Source organism: Pagrus pagrus (genome assembly GCF_965226575.1).
Source record: "Pagrus pagrus genome assembly, chromosome: 12".
NCBI classification, from domain to species: Eukaryota; Metazoa; Chordata; class Actinopteri; order Spariformes; family Sparidae; genus Pagrus; species Pagrus pagrus.
In genome coordinates, this window is record NC_140196.1 from 16952800 (window position 1) to 16974789 (window position 21990).

Consider the following 21990-nt stretch of genomic DNA (forward strand, 5'->3'; position numbering starts at 1 on the left):
ATGCTGTTTTATAACAGGCCTTCTTGTTGGATTAATCCATGCAGGGGTGCCAATCTCTGGGCCAGAGTCCCACCGTGTAGCCTCTGAGAGAAGAGAGCAGGCACAGGGACAGGAGGAGACGGGATTTAAAGGCCAGAGATGCCCAGACGTCTGAGGTCAGCTGCCCTTTTAACACTGTGGTGAGAAAGTGTGACAGGAAAAGTAACTGAAGAAACTTGCTTGTATTCTAGAAAGTGTGTTACCACTTAACTTTAGTGATGAAACGACTGCAGAAGATCATTTAAAAAACTAAATGGAAGGAGACACAGGTGCCACGCACGGCTCAGGACTCATGGCATCCCGTCGTCCTGAGACGAGCTCTTCCCCAGGAAGCCTTCAGGACGCAAGGGATTTTTGTATTTTTATATGAGTTACTATCTCTTTCCGCAACGGAGTGCGTCTTCTCATGCTGTTACCACAATTACTGTCACTGGCTACACAGCAGAGACCTACGAAAAATAACAAGTGTTAAAATCCAAAAACTCATTATCAACCAGGGAAACACCGTATACTTTTCCTGATAATGCTATAATGCGAACAATAAATCAGCAGGAGGAGCGCTGGTTTGATGTTAGCTGTTAACAGCTAATAGCTTACAGCTGACAGAGCACATGGAGCCATAGGTGTCATTTACACTGAGGACGCTGGGGACAAGTTCAAACCACTTTCTGAAGGATCAATTCTGCCCCCATCTCTTTTTAAAAGCATAATCAGTTAAAAATGTGCTGAAATATAGTTAGCATCAAGAAATGTTAATTAAGAAATGAGAAGAAATTAATGTTGATGCACCAATTTGTTTTCCCCGCTGTGACTGCATACACCGACCTTATACAATCACCTCATTACGCTGCCTAGAAACCATTTAAAAGCCCTGACCCCTGAGCCCTTATGTCCCTTTTCAACACAAAGTGATGCCCTTGAATAGAGCAGCTCAACACAAACAGGACTCAGAGAAACAGTTAAAGGAACATTTTCCCAAAATGATTTGAGAAGATGTTAATTACACCCTTGATTTCATCTTAAAAAACGGGTCTAAATTTCAGATCTTGAGGCTTTCAGAGACTAGGATTACGACGGATGAGCTGTATGGAGCCATTTGAGGTTTTGGGGCTTTTTGTTGATTTTTTAACGTTTTAAAACATGAATGCTTTTTGCTGTGAAGCTCCAGAAATGTTCTGTGGACTACAAAACTTCCCCCAACTATCCATTGGCATAGTGGTGGGGAGATCAGGACTGAATTGTTCGGTGAACTGTTCTTTTAAAGAGTAAACTGCAGCTTGATGTGACAGCACAACACGTTTATATTAAACAAATGCACTGAAGCACTTTTGGTGCTCATACTTTTAACTAACTCATAGATGATAACAAAGTAAGGATACAACATGCATTGTAGTCTGGAGCCACGGTGCCACTGTGGGAATTAAGGAAGTAAAAAAACAAAAGGTGAGTGGAAGATTTTCACTGTGTTACATTACACCTGGGTCAAAATGTACAAGATCTAATTAAAGCAGGAAGGGGAAGAAACAACCTTTCAGTCCAGTTGAACCACATTCTTATCAGTAAAGCGTGCTCCTCCTCTCTCCTCTGTCACTGAGATTTATCTCTGTGACTGCAAAAGCAAAGGGCAAGTTCTTAGATTTATCTATTTAAATTCATCCCTGACTAAGTGTATGTAAATACTCTTATCACCCCCCTGCTATGAACTGTAAACGGATAAATGGGCTACCTTGCTGTGCTTTATGAATTTCACGGGATTTCTAAATGAGTACATGGTGATTAACTGGACAAAAAAACATGGATTCCACGCCAAAATGAAAATATTGGGGCGCTGCATTGTAAATGCACACCTCTGGTAAGGAATGGGGGGTGGGGGCATGCGGTCACATGATGCAGAAGTGCAGATCCAGAGACGGCTTGTATTTTTCTGGGACAAACCTCGAGGGAACACAAAAAAATCTGCAATCATTTGGAGCAGCCGCTGTCAGAGCCTCCCTCTCCTGTTTCCCTGTGTACAACAGAGTCTGTGTCATCCTGTTTCTATGTATCGCAGCACTGCTCAGAATTAAGGGTCTGGAACCAGCAAATAACTCGTCATCTTACTGCTCGTCTGTCATTTCCTTCCAAGAGTTTACCAGCGTCAAGCTATGACAACAAAAGCTGGAATTTGCATATGCTGCATTAGCATATCTACACTTGACGAGCACGTACAGCTCCATCTGAGGCTGATGAGTTGCCTTCAAAAACAAAATGATAGGTAAGGTCATAAACCGTTTCAGAATATAGACTCGCAACCAGTGCAGAGGAGCAGAGGTCATTAAGAGTCACTGCGGCTCGAGTTGGGAATCAAACCAGCAGCACACGTGATAAAAACAGACACGGTTGCCAAGAGGAAAGCCACATCTCCGTACTGGCTGGTCTGGTATTAGCCTACTTTCTCTTCATTGCCAGACGGTGTGTTACCTGCTGTTGTCAGAATCGATTAGTCTAAGCAGCTGAACCCACTGAGAACAGCCTCCGCTCATCTTATTACCTGTGAGAGGAACCTTCCTTCACTGCTATCAAAGCAAATACTCTGCCCGCTGATCAACGTGAGAGTAGCGTCACGCAAAAGTCCATAGAGAAAAGTCGGAATTCTGTACGTTAGCAAAACGGGTGCAAATACCATCAGTAGCTCACAATACATTTATCTGAGATTCTAATGCTAACATATCAACCAGAAATGTTTTAACTTTAACTTAAAAAATGTATTTGAAGTGTGTCTGCACATTATAGTTACAGTGCTAGGTGAAGGTTAATCAAAACGTCTACAAACAAGGCTGACATTAAGGCTCAGGTGTATCCTGTGGCTAACTTTATGACTGTATGCTTCTTGTTTATGTCTCCCAAAGCAGCATGCGAGCTGTAAAGCAAGCGAAATCTGCTGTAAGTGTTATTTTTCAGATTTAAATCAGTGTTAAGTAGCTCTTTAATCCAACAGTAATCACTGTTATAGAGTGATGGTCAGTAACCCATGTCTCTCCTCCTCCTGTAAAAGAGAAAAGAAATGTTCGGGTATCCCTGCCCACTTTATCCAATAAAGAGGCGGTCCTCGCTTCTCGGGCAGAACAGGGAAAGCTACCAATTCCAGTGCTCCCTGTGACGGCTTATACTACCAAACAGGCCAAGTGATGAAAAACCGATTAAAGAAAAGAAAGAGGCGAAGAGAGCTGCCTGAAGAAAAGAAGGGAGTTGTGCAAGTGTGGTGATGTAGAGAGGAGGGAGAGGACCGCTAACTGCACAACGGACAGGAAGCTAGCGAAAACGGAGACAACACTTATATCAGCTTTGACTCTGCACGGCTAATCAGGAGGAAATCAGTCTTGGCTGAAGGAGTTGTTGAACTTGAGAGACGTTTATGGGAACCTGGAGGTTACCTTGTTAACACACCTCAGCTGTGAGGCAGAGCTTTATCTGTAGCTTTATCTGATTATCAGGAGTATTCTCAAAGTTTGAATGCACCTAACCTTCTCTTCTGCAACTGTTCTACCAGAATTCAGCCGTGAATAAGGACATCTTCATATAATCGTTTCAAAAATACCATGCATGTAGCCTGAAGTCACTCAGACGGTCTGTGCATCGTTCCACAAAGCGATTGTTTTGAAACGGCCGTCACAGAGCGTCTGTGTGATTGATGAAATTAATTCAGTGCAGTGACCCTGCTGATCAGGCCGGTGATCGCCATTGATCTGCAATAGACTCACATTAACTGAGATTTCCCCTCGTTTACATGCGAGAGAGAGGGGCCAAAGCACTTAAAGCATTTTAAATAGAGAAGTGCCAGAGGTGGCGTCTGTATGACACGTATCTCGCCCCCTTCCCCGCAAAAGACAGTCGTCTGCTTTATCACAGCTGAGCCAGGAAACATAACAGCTCTTTTTGCATGAAAGCAAATTTCTTCAGTGAGCTGCAGCGTACTAAAAAGCATTTCCACAATTATCCCCTCACCTCTTTGGTCCTCTCCAGTTCGTTGTGCAGCGCCTGTTTGGAGATCTCCACCTCGATGATCTTCTGTCTGAGCAGCTCGTTCTCGTCCTCGGCCCGGCTGCGCTTGTCCTCCACGCTCTCCAGCTCGTTGTGCAAACGCACCGACACGTCTTTGGCCACCTGAGATCACAGCGACAGAACAAACACACAGGTAATACAACATGGGTACATGAATATTTTATAATATGTGCCTTTAATACACACAATACACCATACATACATACATATAAGGGCTCACATCTACAGACCAACAAACGTAGAGTCAGCTCCATAAGTACGAGGAAAGCATTTGTTCTTTTGGCTCTGTTCACCACCACATGATTTAAAAGAAAACAGTTAGTGTGTGTTTTCAGTTCAGACTGTCAGCTTTAATTTGTCCAATTCCCTGTGGAGCCCTAAAATGTGGGGTCTGTGTATATAAATGATTGTAATTCCTGCACAGTTCACGCAATATTGGTGTCAATACCCTTAAAGATCTGCACTGAAAGCAAATCCATTGTGTTGGGTCGTCCATGTACAGAGCCGAAAGTGGTGCCACTGTCCAAACACGTATGCAGCTGATTGTACAGGGTTAGACTGACATATCAAGCATATATCTGTGTTAAAAATCACTAAATCGATGCACAATGCTGTCATCCACAGCTGATTTGACCGATACATTTAAACAGTGTGGAGCCGAGATGATTAGTGAACTAAACATCTTTAAGTTTTGGACTTATGATCAGCTAGAATAAGCCATTTGACAGCATCGGGACAAGGGATGGTAATCTAGAACCAGCTCCAAATTGTCTGGCCCATTGTAATCAGTTCCTTCAGTTCATGCAGGCATGTGACGTCAAAGACATGCTAGTGCAAAGTCTGCTCTGCGGGAAACTTGCAACAAGAATCGATCATGAAAATAGTTGTTAGTTGCTGCCCTGTAACAGTCTGAACGAAAAAGTCACTACTTTCTCAAACTTCTAATCCAGTTAAGAATCCATATTTCATTAGTCTGGGTTCAGTGAAGCGCTTAAAGATTCAGTTTTAAGCTTTAGCAAGTGGCGATGATACAATTCTGTGGAAATACTTGTAATAACCTGGTGTGAAAATTGTGAAATCAAAAAAATCTGACACTGACCTTGAGGTCCTGCTCCAGACTCCGGAGCAGCTCTCCGTCCACGTGGCCGGTCTGTGCGACCCGCAGGCTCTTCTGCTCTGCCTTTCGCAGGCGGTACTGCAGGATGCGGCAGTTCTTGTTGGAGCGGTCCAGTTCCCTCCGCAGCTCCTGCAGCTGGTACACCTCCTCCTCCAGGTAGCTGTCTCGCATCTCCTCCATCTCCGCCCGCAGCTCATCCACTTCATCCTGAGAGAGCACACGGGAATACAGAGCCTCAAACTTGGGTTCAGTACCACTTCCACACCATGATCATGGATCAGAAGGTTGATATCCAACATTAGTGCCAACAAGTTTAGATTTTCCTTTTTTTACACCAATGAAAGTTGGCATTCACTGAAGTAGAACGCTGAGCTGCAAATAGTGCTCACTCCACGTTCACTCCGTTTTAATGTTTGCTTTCTGCTTTGCAAACAGCAGCAAGTACTTTTATGTTTTCTGTTTCCTTGCAGCACTCCGATGCTTCACTTTTACCAACCCAGTCGCCAGAGTATCACGTTAGCAGTTAACATTTCTGAACACAGCACATACATATGTCCAAGGTTGACATTTGTACCAAACTTGGCATATCACGTTCACATCGAAGGCTTATTAGCTGACTTTCGCATGTGGAAGGGGATGGAGGTGCCGTTGTTACAACCAGCAAGGCCGCCAAACGGTGACCACAGTTTGAGTGACAACAGTGGATATTTTTAAGGATGGATGACATGGATATGTCAGAAAAATATATTCCTTTTCTTTTTCTTTTTATGGCAGTTTTTAACCTTCGCTGACAGACTTTAGAGCTCTACAGAAAAAAAAGGGTTAGACAGAAAGGTGACAGACTGAAACGTCGGACGCCCCTGACGTAACTTTAATTCTTATGTTAGTAAAATGTAAAAAAGGAAACAGGAAGTGAAGAGGTTAATGCGGTTTACATTTTGCTCACACGCTGATCTACACATTTTCAATATACCAGAGGGACTTACATTTTTCAATTCAACAACATAAACTCAAATAATTTTTTGGCGTTTCAGGCATAAAGCTTTTATAAAGAAGATGCAATATAATATACCTTTGTAGATTATGCTAATGCTTTGATATGATTACATATGAGTTCCAGTAATGCAAGTACTCTCAGTGCTGGTGATGTAACATTACTAGCTGGCTCTAAGCATCTTATCTCTTGGATTGGATGCATTCATCTTCCCCATCTCTACCAACATGAAACAGCGCAGGCTTGAATAGAGGTTAAAAGACGAAGATTTATCTGTAGTACTACGACGGTTTGTTCGGTAACCTCGGGGGTAAAAGTTCGCCTCCATCCTGAGGAATCCGTGTGCTCAGTAGATTTCCCCTGGGACAGATAATCCAGGGGTTTGACTGGCAGCTGATGAAAAGACAATAATGAAGGAAGGAGTGTGTCAATTAAGGAAAAGTAAATCTATCCTCATTTGGAAAAGCACAGAGCCCATTGTTATGTGAGGAGGGCCCCGGAGGAAGGAGCTAATGACCTCGCACAGGGTCGGCCTAATCGATGGCCAGGTTAAAAGCAGAGCCAGAGGCTGAGCGGCATCCTGGGAGCAGGTACAGTCAGAGGATCTCACTGATGTTTGTGAGAGCGTGAACACCGAGTCATCACCAGTACTTAGTCAGCTCTTTAAGGGTGTTAACTGTGGAGATCTTCACTCAGCAGCTGTGCTCAATAATTAGAAAATTAATATTTTTGTTCCAGAAGTCTACCTCCATTTACAGCACGAGGAATGATTACTTTAATCATTGATCTCTTAGTTGATTACTTTTTTACCATCCAACAGTCCAAAACTCAAAGATAATTCATTTGTTATCAAATGACAAGGAAAAGCATCAAGTCCTCAAACACTTAATGGCTTATCAAAATATATGTTGTGAAGTTTAGAATAAAGCCTGACCTATTATCGCACGATATTGGCCTGTCACAAATATATATCGATCTCGGCATAAATCTTTTCCAATGTTATTTTTAACAAAACATCATGTAGAAAAAGATGCTTGCAGAAATAACAATTATTAAATCCTCAGTGAGTTTTATTGTTTCAGTGCGCTGATGTCACGTGTTTGGTGATTAAATTTTAGGGATCATTGCAAAAAAAAAGTGCGTTTATGTATATATTACAACAAAATGTACCTGATATATCCACATTGGAATTTCTTTACTTCCTAATATCAGTATCGGCCCAAAAAATCCAGTATCGGTCGGGCTCTGGTTTATAATCAGAAGCTCATGATCTATAATAAATGCACTCTCGATCAGCTCATCAATAATTAACATCTACTGTAAGCTGTGGACCCAGGCTTTTAAAAATCATTAGAAGTTAAATGGTCAGTGTATCAATCGCTTACTTGTTTGAGGGAATATTCTAGCAGCAACAATGTTTTGGTTTTTTTTTTCAAGTAAAAATGCTAAAAACCTTCCAGCTTCTGAAAATAGAAGCTTTGCAGCTTTTCTATGTTTTTTGTGACGGGAAACCAAATTGTCTTTGAGTTTAGAGCCCGACCGACACTCTTTTTGACGTCGATGTCGATATATCGGCCGACATACACACATTTTTGAAATGATCCCTCAGATGTGGCTATGGACTTTTTTTTTTTTTTACAGACGCACAATAAACTTAATTATCTAAGATGACACCAGTCTACTGAAACAGTAAACTTACATGGAATTTAATAATCAAATCAACTTTCAATAGTCTTTTTTACTAATTATCTGACAAATTACAGACCATGACATTACCTGTCTGATTGAAAAGAATTTAGTAGATTAATCGTTAATGAAAACAATTATGGCTGCAGCTATTAATCTGACTATTCATTTCTTGATTAATCAAATTGTTTCTTCAATAAAATGTTAAAGATGCCTCTCACAAGCACCGAAATCTGAGTGACAAATGTTTTGTTTTGTCTAACCAAAAGTCCCGAAACCAACAGATATTCAATTTAAAGTTATATTAAATAGAGAAAAGGAGAAAATCTATGAGAAGCTGGCAGAAAATGTTTCAAACTTTTTCTTGACTCATGACTCAAACCGAATCATCGATTATCAGAATATTTGAAAATAATTGTTAGTTTCAGCCCCAGAAAATAGTTTCTTGACCCAATTATGTAGAGACACTACACAGGATGAAATCCTCGCGCTCTCCTCTTCATGCAACCAGAAGCAACAAAAACACATGAATATATAATCTAGAATATAAATCAGATGAAGTAAAAATAGAATAAGCATGGTAAACATGTTTTTCTCTGAGCAGCATAGGAGGCACTGATGGGTACTCCCATACATTTTGGGGCCTGGAGGGTGGGGGAGGTGGAGGAGTCCACCTCAGAGTCCCAGCTGGCAGACTGACAGCCGTGCAGGAGGGTGCCTGAACCCAACACACATGGGACATCTGACTGTTATCAAGTCCTGTGGGATAAAGCCATTACAGCCAGAGCCAGCAAAGCTGATTAACTCTCTTGTGTTTTCCAGCGAGCCAGAGAGAGAGACACAGACATGCGTGATCAAGTTTGAAATAATACTCAGAATAACATACAAATAAACCTGTCTGCCATCCGATAAAAAAAAAAAGAAAAGAAAGAAAAACTGCAAGATTATTTGCCGCATTATCTGTTTGCCTCCCCTCCCCAACTTATGGGGGATAGCCTACTTAAAGAAGGGGGGGAGGGGGATCCTGCATGGTATCTTCAAACAGGATCCTCGTGCAATAGGTGAAAAATGAAGAGGACACTGATTAGAAACTACGGTGCATCCCTCAGGACAATGTGTTCATGGAGACCATGCTACTCTCCCTGTCCCAGATGCAACAGAGGGGGGACAAAATGTTGAGTCTTTCTGTCAAAATAGACTTGACAGCAACAACATAACACACAAAAAAGTCTAAGCACACACCGGGGTGAAGCCACTACCAATAAAAGTCCCATCAATAAAGGTCAGATCCAGGGGGGGAAGCCATGGGAAGGTTAAAAAGACGACATGATGGATGGAGAATCGACAGAGGGACTTCATGGGGTTGACAGCTGGGCATTAGAGGAAAAGCGTTCAGATTGCAATAAATTATACATTCAGATTATGCTTTTAATTAGTGAGCAGGTGCAAGTTGCTCAAGGACACTTTAAAAAAAAAAACAGGTGATGATGGGGACTGAAAGCGGGACTGTCCTGCAAAGAGACAGATCCCGGTCCTGTCTGGGGAACAGCTGCTTCTGGATGAGAGATTACAAGAGCCTGCTGGTAAATGTGGTGTTTTTTTTTAAATGCAGTTTTGAACTGGGTGCTCAGCAACAAATACGCACAGTAGAAACGACTGTAACTTGTTGAGATAACACGGCCATACCTTGAGGTAGTCGTTTTCAGATCTCAAATCTTCAACCTCCCGCAGCAGGTCCTCCTCGGTCACATCCTTGGTACCTGGCAGTCTGAATTGTGCGCTTGATGAAGGTTTCTCCTGCTTGTGTTTCTCTCCGTGCGCCCCCGGAGCTGGCTGAGCCTGAGACATGCTTCCCTTGGCGCTGGAAGCCTCTGTTGTGCGCAGCGGAGCATCAGCAGCCGCTCCGGTCGCCTCTGCCCGCAGCGGATTATCTGCTCCCAGCTGATCCCGGTCACTGGAGCCGGTACCAGACTCGGCGTCGCTGCTAGCGGCCGGTGCCAGCCTCTGCTCGTCCGACAGCGGCTCGGACGGGCAGTCTGACAGGTCTGAGCTGCTGTCGGTCTGGCTGACCCGGCCGAGAGGCGCTCCGGTCGGTACCCGGATCGGGGATCCATGGCTGAGAGGGCCCGGGGACCCCGAGGCTAGTTTCCCCTTCTTGCTCTTGGTGAGGACGGGACTGCTGGTGCTGTCCGGTTTGATGCTGGCGGCTTTGGGCTCGGCTGCTGCATGCTGGGGCACCTTTATGGGCTTTTTCGCCACAGAAGACTTGGCGTGACTTTTTGCGGTGGCTAGTTTCTCCTTGGACCCGGTTGTGTTGCGCCTGGAGTTGCGGTTCGGATGGGCCAAGGAGGGCAGTGAGGCAGACTGCTGCTGCTTGTTGAGTTTGGGGGATTTGGGTACGATGGCAGGTGGTTTGGTGGAGCGGGAGTGCACATCCTTGAGGAAAGGTCTGGCCGGGGAAGGAGCTCGGTTCAGCCTCTTCTTCTCCAACTGGTGGTTCTGCGGTTTGGTGTCGCTGCCAGAGCCATTGGAGCTCTCCATTATACACCGACACCGGCAGCAGGGGGGCGATGAAGGAAACGATCAATCCACAACACCGCGGAAAATCTCTGACATGCGACACCAGAAAAACAGCCAGCTCTCTCTACCTTCTTCCTTGTCGGGTTGGGGATGCGCATCCTGCGTCGGGCTAAGATGTTTTACTCCATCTCGTCTGCATTCACCAGGTTGTCATTGTAGTCCCCTCTGGAGGAAACACTGCAATAAAAAAAGGGATTACTGGGACGGATGGGATGACAGACAGGTTGCATCTGCAGACAGGGCTCGTAAGGCTCAAGTTGGGAAGAAAAGAGTCAGCCCTCTTCCTCCTCCGCAGATCGGGTCTCCATCCCTCTGTTACACCGGGCTGTGAGTGTCGGGGCCCCCGTGTCTCGCACCCCCTTCCCACTCCCTCCTATCTGACATGTAAGATCTGCAATCGCTGCGGTGTGAGGCTCGACGCCCGTGATTTTCTGCGGGGCGCATGCGCTCCAGCCTCACAAGCGCCCAAGCACACCCCTTGTTTTCTCTGGGACCAGGTCTGACACGCTTTGGTGCGCATGCCCTAATGACACACACACTATTGGCTGCCGAACACCTTCTCATGAGGTGGAGAGATGGATTCAAGAGATACTAATACTCACCTCTATGTATGGAAAATCTTATAAGTCAATCTCAGAAATCAGATCCTCAAATCAGTGGTTTCATCCCCAAGACCCCAATCTGAAGTAAAAACACATCTACTGGAAAATTCAATGAAAAAAATGCATTAAAATTGAGAAAATTGTCATTTTGGTGGTCAAACGTAAGAGGTTTGATAGCAAAACTATCAAAAACACAATGAGAAGAATGTTTTATTCCAAGTAAAATATATTTGTGATTTAAAATGTATTAATGTGAATCATAAACTTTTGTTTGCAAATCCTAAAGTTTCATCTGAAAGTCCAAAACGTTTGTTTGTGTATTTAAAACTTCAGAAAAGTCAGAAAATTGCGATCTGCAATAAAACATTTTCTGATTGCAGTTTGGAAAGTTTTGCTCTCAAACTAATTTTCTGTCGGATTGTTCTGTTTGCTCTGTGAAATTATATTTTTATTCTTATTATACTTCTTACTGCACAATGCAATTATCCTTTGCAAACTGTCCACCATGGTCATATTTGTATGTGAAAAGTGAATATGTATAGTCTATTTGTATTTACAGCAGTATTATATTCTATATGTCTATTATTCTATCTATTCTTTGCTTTTATCTTCTTTCAATTTTCTTGTCTTTCACTCAATCTGTAAGCTGCTATAACACATGAATTACCCCAGTGAGGGATCAATAAGTCTCTTCTTATACCCCTCAGATCATCCCCTCGGTAAAGACACACACCACAGCACTATGAAACCGAGACCATCATCTGGTAATAAATATAGATATCTTTAATTGCATTTCATTAGTTCAAGAATGCCACAAGTTATAAATACCACAAATTTGCTTTAAACATGCCAAAACTTTTCAAAGACTTATAGTAACAGGTTTAATACAAAGTACAGTCTTCCATCTTAAAGGATACACATTTCAAATAAAAGCATTTATCGTTTTAAAATGTATATTTAAAACACTGAGTAGTATAAGGCTTGGCTATTAAAACAAAGACCTCAGGGTTAGTGCCAAATGCTAAAAGTCAGCGGGGGACAAATGAAAAGTTTGATTCCAAAGAAAACAATATCAACGCACAAGGGAAGAGCCTGCGGGGAGTTTGTCGTCTGCTGGTTGATGATCTTATTGCGAGATGTGCTTGTATGTCGGTGACTTTTTCGGTCGCAAAGATCTCTTATTTTCAACTGTTTATGTTTTGGTATGAAACTATTCATTTGTTAGAATACATAATGTGCCATTTTAAGTCCACGAAAGCTTGACAGTAACATAAAACCCCAACAAAAAAAACAAAAAAAATAACCAATAGCGGGTCAGTTTAAGTCATTTTAAAGGATAACTGCCGTTTTTTACAACCTGGACCTTATGTCTAGCATAAAATACGATCATTTACTCACCCAGATAACTTTGTTGTCATTTGGCGTTGTTCGGACGAAATTAGCTCCAGTGGAGCACCGTGTATATCCATATAATGCGAGTGACCCGGGCACCGAAGCGCAGCCTCTATAAAACGCATTATCTGCCGCGAAACTAGTTCATTTCACCAATATTTTGTTATGATACGCTAGCCTCCGCATCCTCCTTTCAACAAGCTCCTCATCCGTGTACTCTGGCTCAAACCGTTAGGACGTCCACTACAGGTAAACAAGCCGGCTGTCGCGGGTGCGCACGGCTTTCAGAGATGACATCATCCAGGTCAGAGGTTAGTAGGTCAACCTACAGACCCCGGATGTTGATAACAGGCGTAATATAACAAAATATTGGTGAAATGAACTAGTTTCGCGGCAGATAATGCGTTATATAGAGGCTGTGCTTCGGTGCCCGGATCACTCGCATTATATGGATATACGCGGCGCTCCACTGGAGCTAATTTCGTCTGAACGACTCAAAATGACACCAAAGTTATCTGGGTGAGTAAATGATCCTATTTTATGCTAAGAAATAAGGTCCAGGTTGTAAAAAACGGTAGTTCCCCTTTAAATCAGGTCCTTGAACGGGCTCGTCCTTCCTCAACTTCAGACTTTTACTTCAACATGAAAAAACAAAACAGACACTCACAGTGCTACATTTGCTAATATTGCATTAATTTAACAAAAAAGACGGAAGAATTAAATGACTATTAATGTCTATGAACACAGGAGGGTTTAACATGCACAGCCTAATTTGTTTTTAAGGTGCAAGCGATGGGATATCACCAAACGGCCAAATTATAAATTCAAAACGGCTGCCCTCCTCTAAAAAATCAACTAGTATCTTTATGAAGATGTTTATCTTTTTGTTAAGAAACTCTAAACAAATCAAGTCTGCAATAAAAGCCTGTCAAAATGAGCCGATCAAGGTTTCCTGAGTCATTCAAATACAAAACAAACCTTCCTGCACTTGTCCCCAAAAAGAGAAACTCAAACATTCTTCTTGAAGTTGTATCTGAATCCAAAGGAAAAACATCAAAAACAAAACACTTTGCAATATTAGTAACAAAACCAAAACAAAGGCTAAAATCATGTGTGTGTGGGTGTGTGTACTAGCTATTTAATGTCTCTATTTCCTCTAAAAAGCCAGAAACACACATGGAGAATGCCCCTGTGAAATCCCTCAAAGACTACATTACCCATCTCTCCTTGCATCACTTCATCAGGGCGTGGAAGATTTCAGAGAGGCCACAACCGAAGAGGCAACATCGATCTTCACTAGCGCTAAAAACTACAAGTTTCTTTTTCCTCTTGTCAGCTTTACTAGATAAGATGGATTGTAGTGCAAAACGTTACAATTTATACACAAGTGAAATGAGCCGTTCCAGCCACTTTTACACCTTAAGGCGAAGGAATACAAACTGATATGATCACCACCACGCAACCACCTCCTGCTGGCTACAGAAATCTGCACCTTGTCCAGTCGTTACAGCAACACACCGTATTTACATCATGTGCTTTTGTTTACCTCAAGTCAACTTGTCGCTTGATAATAATACCTATTTAGAAGAATATAAAACTACTGTACCAACACCAGGAATTTTAAACTGAACTGTAGAGATGTGAGATATTGTTATCCCTTTTCTGGAAGCTAGATGATGCAGAGACCGTCGGGGAAACTCAACACAATATCAAACTTAGTGTACAGTATGTGTGCGGACTAAAAGGAAGAGAACAAGCCCCTCGATAATCCCCCTCCAATATAAATGTGCAACTGCTATCAGAGGGCTCTCTACCTCGAAGGCACCTGCGGGGCACAGCTAGCCATACGGTCCGAGGAATGAGGTAGTCTGGGGTCGAGTGTAGACAGAAGGGTGGTAGGAAGTGGGTGATTCACCAGGCCGAAGTGTTGCTGTGGTACATATTGTAGTGTACAGTTGCGAATCGGGGGGAAGATAATACTGGTTGTTAAGAGAGTCCATGCATCTTAAATCAGCAGTCAATAGCTTCAAACTGCTGCTGTTTGCTGCACCCTGGTGGTAAAGTTGGTACTCTGCATGTGTGAGCTGAGTGTGTGAGAGTGTGTGTGTGTGTGTGTGTGTGTGTGTGTGTGTGTGTGTGTGTGTGTGTGTGTGTGTGGGATGGGGGACCACTCCAACTCTCAGCAACAGCGCATGCGGGGAGGCGGCAACTCCGGAGGCACTTCCGGTTCAGGCTGCAGAGACAGGACGCTGTTGGAAAGCTCCTTGTTGGGAACCTCCAGAGGCATCTGTTGGATCAGGATAAAAGGACAAGTCAGAGAACACCATCTCATTTTTAGCCAGTATGTTTCAGATTATATACACAGTGACTTACTGAGTGCAACGGCTGAATAACCCTCAATTTGTAGAAAATGGGAGATAACAGGGAATAAAGTTTTAAGGAGCAAAAGAATCACAGCGTCGATTATATTCCTTTGTCTGTGCAAGTTTTATGTAAAAGAGAAAGGCTATGAAAAGAAACACAAAAACAAATTTCTTAAAGGAAAGAAGAGCAGAAGAAGAAAGCTTTAAAATGGGGTACTTGTTTTGCACATGACAAGGCGAGCCCTGGCATTAAAATGACCGAATCCCCATAAAATGAAAGGTAACAGCGCTGGTAACAAAGGAGCAATCAATAAACCAGTTAGCCAATATTCTCAGTTGATGTTAACTTATCAAGTTTAAATCAGCATAGCCACAAATATTGGCCGATGAGTGACAAGAAACTGCAGCATAGAAATGCGAAAGATATGTTTGCAGTAATTAAGAAACAGTGTCTCCTTTACATAATTAGTCTTTGCCTTACTTTAATTATGTTTGTTTATCAGTCTTCAACTGTGTAAAAAGAGATTCTTAATCTTAATGAGACTTCTTTCCTCGTTACATAAGGGTTAAATAAAAAAAAACTTAAAAATAGTTTGTCCAGCAGGCACTTCAAAGTTTTTTTTTTTCCAATCAATTATATCAATTTTAAATGTCAGTCATGTTTTATGTAAAAAAAAACAAACATCAACTTATATATCCTTATCAGATTTTTTAAACTTTCAAATGTTTATGTCAATATCAACCTAAAAACAAAAGGTTTTGGTGAGGCTCTACTGGAAACACACCAACCTTGCTAAGGATGTCATCCACAAGCTTCAGGAAGATCTCGTCAACATTGAAATTATCCTTGGCACTAGCTTCGCAGAAGCGCATTCCACTTATTCGAGAGGCAAACTGAAACACAAACAGAGTAAAATGACCTCAGTGTCAGCAAAGAACAACTGAATCACTCCATGGGAGCGGAAATTCAGCTGCACAACACAAGACAAAGTCAACAACTGGAAACTTTATGAAAAAATCTCTCCTCTAGATTTAATGCAGTTTTTTGACACGCATGCTGCTAAGCAACACAAATGTGTCTGGAGGAGAAAGTCAGTGCGTCTCTAAAGTACACAGAGTCCATGTTTGAAGACGATCTGCTGACACACTGAAAGTATTTATCAATTCTTAATTCTGCATTTTTCACATTTAGTTTTTTTTTTTTTTTTTTTTACTGTCAATATGTTCTTCTCACACATCAATATATCTTCTGTTTGTGCATTTTCTTGTAGATACTTTGATCTGCTCTGATTCAAAGGAACTGAACATGTGGTTTGGTGACGTGAAGTTAAATGGGAGCATTTGTGTGTTGAACGTACTCTCTCTCCCTGCTGTCTGGAGATGATACGATCAGTCTCACAGTCCAGCTTGTTCCCGACCAGGAGGAGCTCTGCTTCCTCTGAGGCGTACTGACACAAAACAGAAAGCAGACAGGGAAAAGGTCAGGACATCATCAGCCTCCCTTTTAATAAAAGTCAAAGCAGATTATTGTAATGAAATCTGTTACAAATACAAATACGTTACAAATAATTCTCACTTTCTTCTGTAAAGCTGCAGTGAGAGCGCTATTACTATGACAGGACTGTGAGGACACAATTTGTTTCACTGTTTGATCCACTTCTGCTAAGGTGGGACAAACAAAGAATATTTAATATTAATAAAAAAAAACACTTTTTTTTTAAAATGGCAGTGTGAGGAGTAATCACATATAAAACATCCCAAGTTCTGCTGTTCTTCTCTTACATTTCTTGGTTTAAATTGTTTAAAAAGAACATTCAAGAATCAACAAAATGTGTTTGTATAAAAAGGTTGCACAACGAAAATTTATTTCAGCTGACATATCATTATCAGAGTTTTTAAACTCTAAAACCTAGTACCTGTCAGGCTAGGCATTTCTGCAAAAGGACACCTTCATTAACCTCTAGCACTCTAGCTCATGTAACTGCTACCAGAGCTAGTGAGTAAAGACAAAGGTACAAGTGAAAGGTGAATGTCAGGGGAGGTATGGCTGCAAGATTCATGGCTGAAACCAAGGAATTGCTTTGTCACTCGACAAGAAAAAGGGTTGATTTATAACACACACAGGAGAACACAAGGACAACACAAGGACAACACAGAAAAGTCAAATTGTATCCATGAGACCAAAAAAAAATTCAGCAGTGTGAGGGTTTTTTCACCTTGTCTATCATTTTCATCCACTTGGGCAGGTCGTCAAAGGTCTCCTGCTTTGTGATGTCATAGACTAGCACTATTCCCTTGGCACTTCTGTAGTAGGCTGATGTGATGCTGTTGAACCTCTCCTGGCCAGCAGTGTCCCTGGATGAAATTAATGAAACCCAAAGTAATTAAAACTCTGCACAGTCAGCGCAGGGTCACAGAGACCCTTCGGAATACCAAACAGCTGATTGGTCGATTTGATTCAAGGCATATTTCAATCATTAACGATGACTATGACTAATAGAACAATATAAAAAGGAAAAACTAAGATCAAACAACAAAAGAAGGAATAATCAGTTTTAATTAATTCAATGTAATTTATCAATAACAAACATTCAAAGAATTTCACATTTCTTTAGTTAGTATGTACATCATTCATTTTGAAGCACTGTGTGGGCTAAATCTGGTATCCACATTATACTCTGGTATCTACAGTAGCTAAAACAAATAAAGATTTTTAAGATTTCTGTTCCAAAATGAGACATCTACAATTTAAGATTACGCCCCATGAACAGATATAAAACGACTGGTAACTCATACTCCCGACTTTAACCCCCATATCTAGCATTTATAGCCATTATAACATTTTTAAAATGGTTTATAATAGAATATAATGTAGTTGTAAGCTAATACAGGCATTTAATAATGCATCTGTGGTCACAAGTGCTGTTATATTAACAGATAATGAAAGACAACATAGGAATACACAGTTGTAATCAGGAATGGGACAGATCGGGATAAAAACACTCATATTAGTTGCATAAGCATTCAGGAAATTAACGCTTCACTATAATAATAAAGAGGTGAACACTTCTAATTTCTAAATAGATGAGTGGATTCATTTTAGGCTATGCTATGATTCAGCTAAAACATCTGATTGTGGGTTAACAGTAGTTTGAGCTCCACTCACAGTGAAATGTGTTACTGTACCTTCAGCCAGCTAGTCTCTCCCTGTTCCCCATGTGAGTCACAGTCAGGCTTATGAGCAGAAGAGCGGACAGAGACACAGCAGCACAGTGGCAGGGTTAGGTAAGGCCGGGCGTGGCAATTGATGGAGCTTGATGTGAGCGGTTCAACATGAGAGATGAGACACAGAAAGGACGGTCACCCCGAAAGGGCAGGTCGAGAACAGGCAGAGGAACGGGGTGAAGGGCAGAGGTGATGTGGAGGTGGGAGGGGGTGTTAGTGAAATGGACAGGTAATGAAATAAGCAGTGGAGTCCCACATTTAAGCCAAGCACCGTCACACACAATCAATGCAGTCATACTCAAAAGAAAGTTTCCTCAATGTCATTCGTGGTGTGTTACTCATTTCTTTAATTGTCGGACCAAAATACCAGATGTTCTCATAATGTAATTAAGGCCTAGTGAGAGTCACAAGACACAAGTTGAGGCATAATAGAATCAAAGTACTGAAATTACATCCTCTCTGTAACTGGTGGACTATTTGAGAAATAACACTGGTGCTTCATGAGCTCTGAATCAGGGCCGAAATTTCTGATTTTTGAAATTCAAATAATATATTAGAATAATGAAGTGAAACAAAAAGGCAATTCAGTCTGATGATCAAGCTACAATAACAATGTATGCCTCCAGTCACTACACAGTTGACAATTGACCAACATTTGCAAGAATCTCAAGTACTTTTTGTGACAAAAGGTGGATTTATTCCTGTTAGTTTACCTCGTTATTAGTATCAAAGCAAGACAACTACTTCTACTTTTAAGTACTTTAAGACAAACCCAAATTCTGCAGGTGTGTCTGATTAATTCAGACAGGAAAAAGCAAAAAGAAATCACTTCAAAACATGGGCTTGTTTGTAGTGTATAGTGTAGTTTCCAGGAAATATTCTAATTTAGGTGTACACATACATATATGGCGAGGCTGACTCGCCATTTATCTTATAACTGCCAGCAAGGAGCTTCTTCAGGAGGGCACATAGCGTACAGAATATCAGACAACAACATGGTCAGTATGATCATGTGCTGCTCTACATGAAGTTAAAAGTTATATTCCCACTGAGCCACAGATTTTTAATATAAACTCTTCATGTTAATGGTTGACAAAAAATGTTTTGGCAATCCAAAACATACAATGGCGTAATTTCCAGGAAATCCTATTTGCACATGCATTCAGCATTACCCAGCACCCAGTAAGCCACCAGTAGGTATCGTTAGAGCAGCCTGCAGGGTGATAGGGCACACACAGGAAATGCACCAGGCAGGGGAATAAGGGAACTGGAGACTTCTGCCCAGTTACTCACCATATCTGAAGTCTGATTTTCTTCCCTCTCAGCTCCACTGTCTTGATTTTGAAGTCAACTCCTGTGAGCGGAATCACAAACAAAAATGTCGACACATACAAGTACCAGTATCTCCAGAACAAGCTGCATTTTTTAAAAAAAAGACTTCCTTTCTTTGTATTAAAGGGGTTATGTTGTTTAATTTAATGGGAGGTTTCTTTGCATGATAGCTGCAAAACAAGGTATTTTACACCTGTGTCATGCTTTTGAAAGCTGAGCACAATCACAATGGTCTGCTGTGAAAAACAAATTGTGACACCAGAAAACATTTTCAGCCAGACTTGAGTAACATGTCTCCTCCATGATCTCTGTGATGAAAGGAACAAAATATTGGCGACAAGTTGTGTCACAGGAATGACAGGGCACAAAATGGAGCTCTGCCATATCAGCTGCTTGTGTGTGACTATTTTGGGATTGGACATGATGGCTGGTCACAGGACTGTTTATCCAATTCCATATATTTTGCTTGTCCTGTATTTAAAGATGCAGATATCTATAGTCATGGCACAGCAATTTCTCACAAGGTACCGACTTCAATTAAATACCAGTAATCAATGAGTATAAATAATTATGTGTTGTATATGTTATGTGTTTTTTATATAGACACATCTAGAAACATGCATGTGTCAAGTTTATTGTGGCAGACCCATGCTATTCAGATAATAAGTTACCAAGTCTCTTTCTTACTGTGTTGAGCTCTAAAATCCCTGCTAGGACTTATTATAACAGCCTCAACAACTGCAACAACCACCCAAAACACTACTCTAAGCCTCAAATTTGTGTTTGTCTCATAGCTAGGACAAGTTTCGTTAGCTAGTGTTGTTGTCACCGTTAGCTTAAGTAAGCTAGCTACAGCTAGTAGTACAACCTCTGTTCAGTCCCATTACACAGTCAGGTTAGGAGACAATGTGTTTATAGCATCCAGCGAGTGTAGTTAGAGTCACTATCTTCCAGTAAGTAGACGGAGCCCTGCTAAATACTGTCAATAAAAAGTTGACAAAAACAAGTCTCCTGTCCTCACCTACGGTCGATTTGCACGCTTCGCAGAAAGTGTCGTCGGTGAATCTCTCCATGAGGCTGGTTTTACCAACCCCGCGGGAGCCGATAATGATAATTTGTAGTTTAAAATCAGCGGGTCTGGGAGGCATCTTCCTGCGGCGCGACTGCGCCCCCAGAGCGGGGGACGAGTTCGCGGAGCCCCCGCCGCCACCGGCGGCCCTCCGCGGTATGTCATATCTCGGATCCATCAGTAATTCCACATTTGTAATTACGGTTAAAAAAAATAAACAATAACTCGTAAATTGTAATACAGTCGAAATGATGCGCTGTCGCCAACTTTCTTACGACTCAGTAGAAGTTTGAGAAAGTTTGTCACTCGCCGACAGTTGTTGTTGTTCAGCCATTAGAGACCGGAGCCGTCATGACGTCATTAACCACACTACAGCTCATTTCCGCTTCCGGCGCGTCTCTGTGATTTTCTTCTTCTTTTTTTTTTCTAAAACAAAGATTTGTGGTTTGTAGTAATTTAAGAATAAATGAGCTGTAAGCAGCTGTCACGAACAATAATCGCAGTCCGTATTAAAATGACTGCTCATCAGTTAAGAGTTACTCACAGTGATGGAATGTAACGGAGTACTTTTACTCCATTACAGTTATTGAATAACTTTAGCTACTAGTTACTTTAAATATTGCACCATCATTCTAAATTAAATCATTCCATTGGCAGTCAGAAAAGAAAGAAAAAACACTGACTCCAATAATCAGAAAAATCCTGAATACTGGATCCAATAATCGGCCCAGCTGATAATCAGTCGACCCATAATAAGTGTAAGTGTAAGTGTAGAAAAATGTGTTATTTTACTATTTTTCGTTTGGGTGACTTTCACTTCTACCAAAGTAATACTATAACACGAAATCTTTACTTTTACCCTGCATTTTAAAACACATAACATAACAGTATTATCGTATATGTTGTCCAATATGTGCTGATATATACCTTTTTTTAACAGCACATAATGCAGAAAAATATGCTTGGGGTCATTTATAATTATCATAATGTCTGTAAAGTCTACCGTTTTACTGCATTGAAGTCATTGTAGACAAAATATTTTTTTTAAACTGTAAAATACCCTCCCACATTGGTGGGAATATTGCAATATATATATATTTAGATATATAGATTATATATATATAATCTCTATTGTGATTTTATAGTGATATATAAAATCTCCATTGGGATTTTATAGTGATATATATATAATCTCTATTGTGATTAGAGAATATATAATCACAATAGAGATTATATATATGTACGTATATATATAATCTCAATTGTGATTATATATTCTCTATATAATCTCTCTTGTTATGATATATTCTCTAATCACAATAGAGATTATATATATAATCTCTATTGTGATTTTATAGTGATATATAATCTCTATTGTGATTAGAGAATATATAATCACAATAGAGATATATATATCTCTATTGTGATTATGTATTCTCTAATCACAATTGATATCATACATAAATTTAATCTCTATTGTGATTTTATTGTGATATATAACCTCTATTGTGATTTAAAATAGAGAATATATAATCACAATTGAGATGTTA

The 21990-nt window shown here is 41.0% G+C and overlaps 2 protein-coding genes across 2 annotated transcripts in view; both read right to left on the bottom strand.

Annotated features, from left to right (window-relative positions):
* mtcl1 (microtubule crosslinking factor 1) overlaps positions 1-10937 on the bottom strand; it is a 73876-nt gene extending 62939 nt beyond the window's left edge. The window contains 3 exon segments of the mRNA XM_084368620.1: positions 4024-4182; positions 5180-5404; positions 9564-10937. Of these exon segments, the coding sequence (XP_084224746.1) occupies positions 4024-4182; positions 5180-5404; positions 9564-10418 (1239 nt within the window). The 5' untranslated portion in view covers positions 10419-10937.
* An 882-nt stretch (positions 10938-11819) lies between these two features.
* Positions 11820-20785, bottom strand: rab12 (RAB12, member RAS oncogene family). The gene is made up of 6 exons (XM_084369437.1): positions 20393-20785; positions 19333-19393; positions 17031-17169; positions 16173-16262; positions 15604-15708; positions 11820-14738 (listed from the first exon to the last, which is right to left on the bottom strand). Exons 1-6 carry the CDS (start codon positions 20616-20618, stop codon positions 14631-14633), a joined length of 729 nt encoding a protein of 242 aa, XP_084225563.1. The 5' UTR covers positions 20619-20785; the 3' UTR covers positions 11820-14630.
* Positions 20786-21990: the final 1205 nt, after the last annotated feature.

Excerpts from the sequence above, each read along its gene's own strand:
- rab12 (XM_084369437.1), bottom strand. The coding sequence starts at position 20,618 with ATGGATCCGAGATATGACATACCGCGGAGGGCCGCCGGTGGCGGCGGG. Across the intron at positions 17,170-19,332 it reads AAAATCAGACTTCAGATATG|GGACACTGCTGGCCAGGAGA; the intron begins GTGAGTAACTGG and ends AATTTCATCCAG. Across the intron at positions 15,709-16,172 it reads CCAGACAGCAGGGAGAGAGA|TTTGCCTCTCGAATAAGTGG; the intron begins GTACGTTCAACA and ends TTTGTGTTTCAG.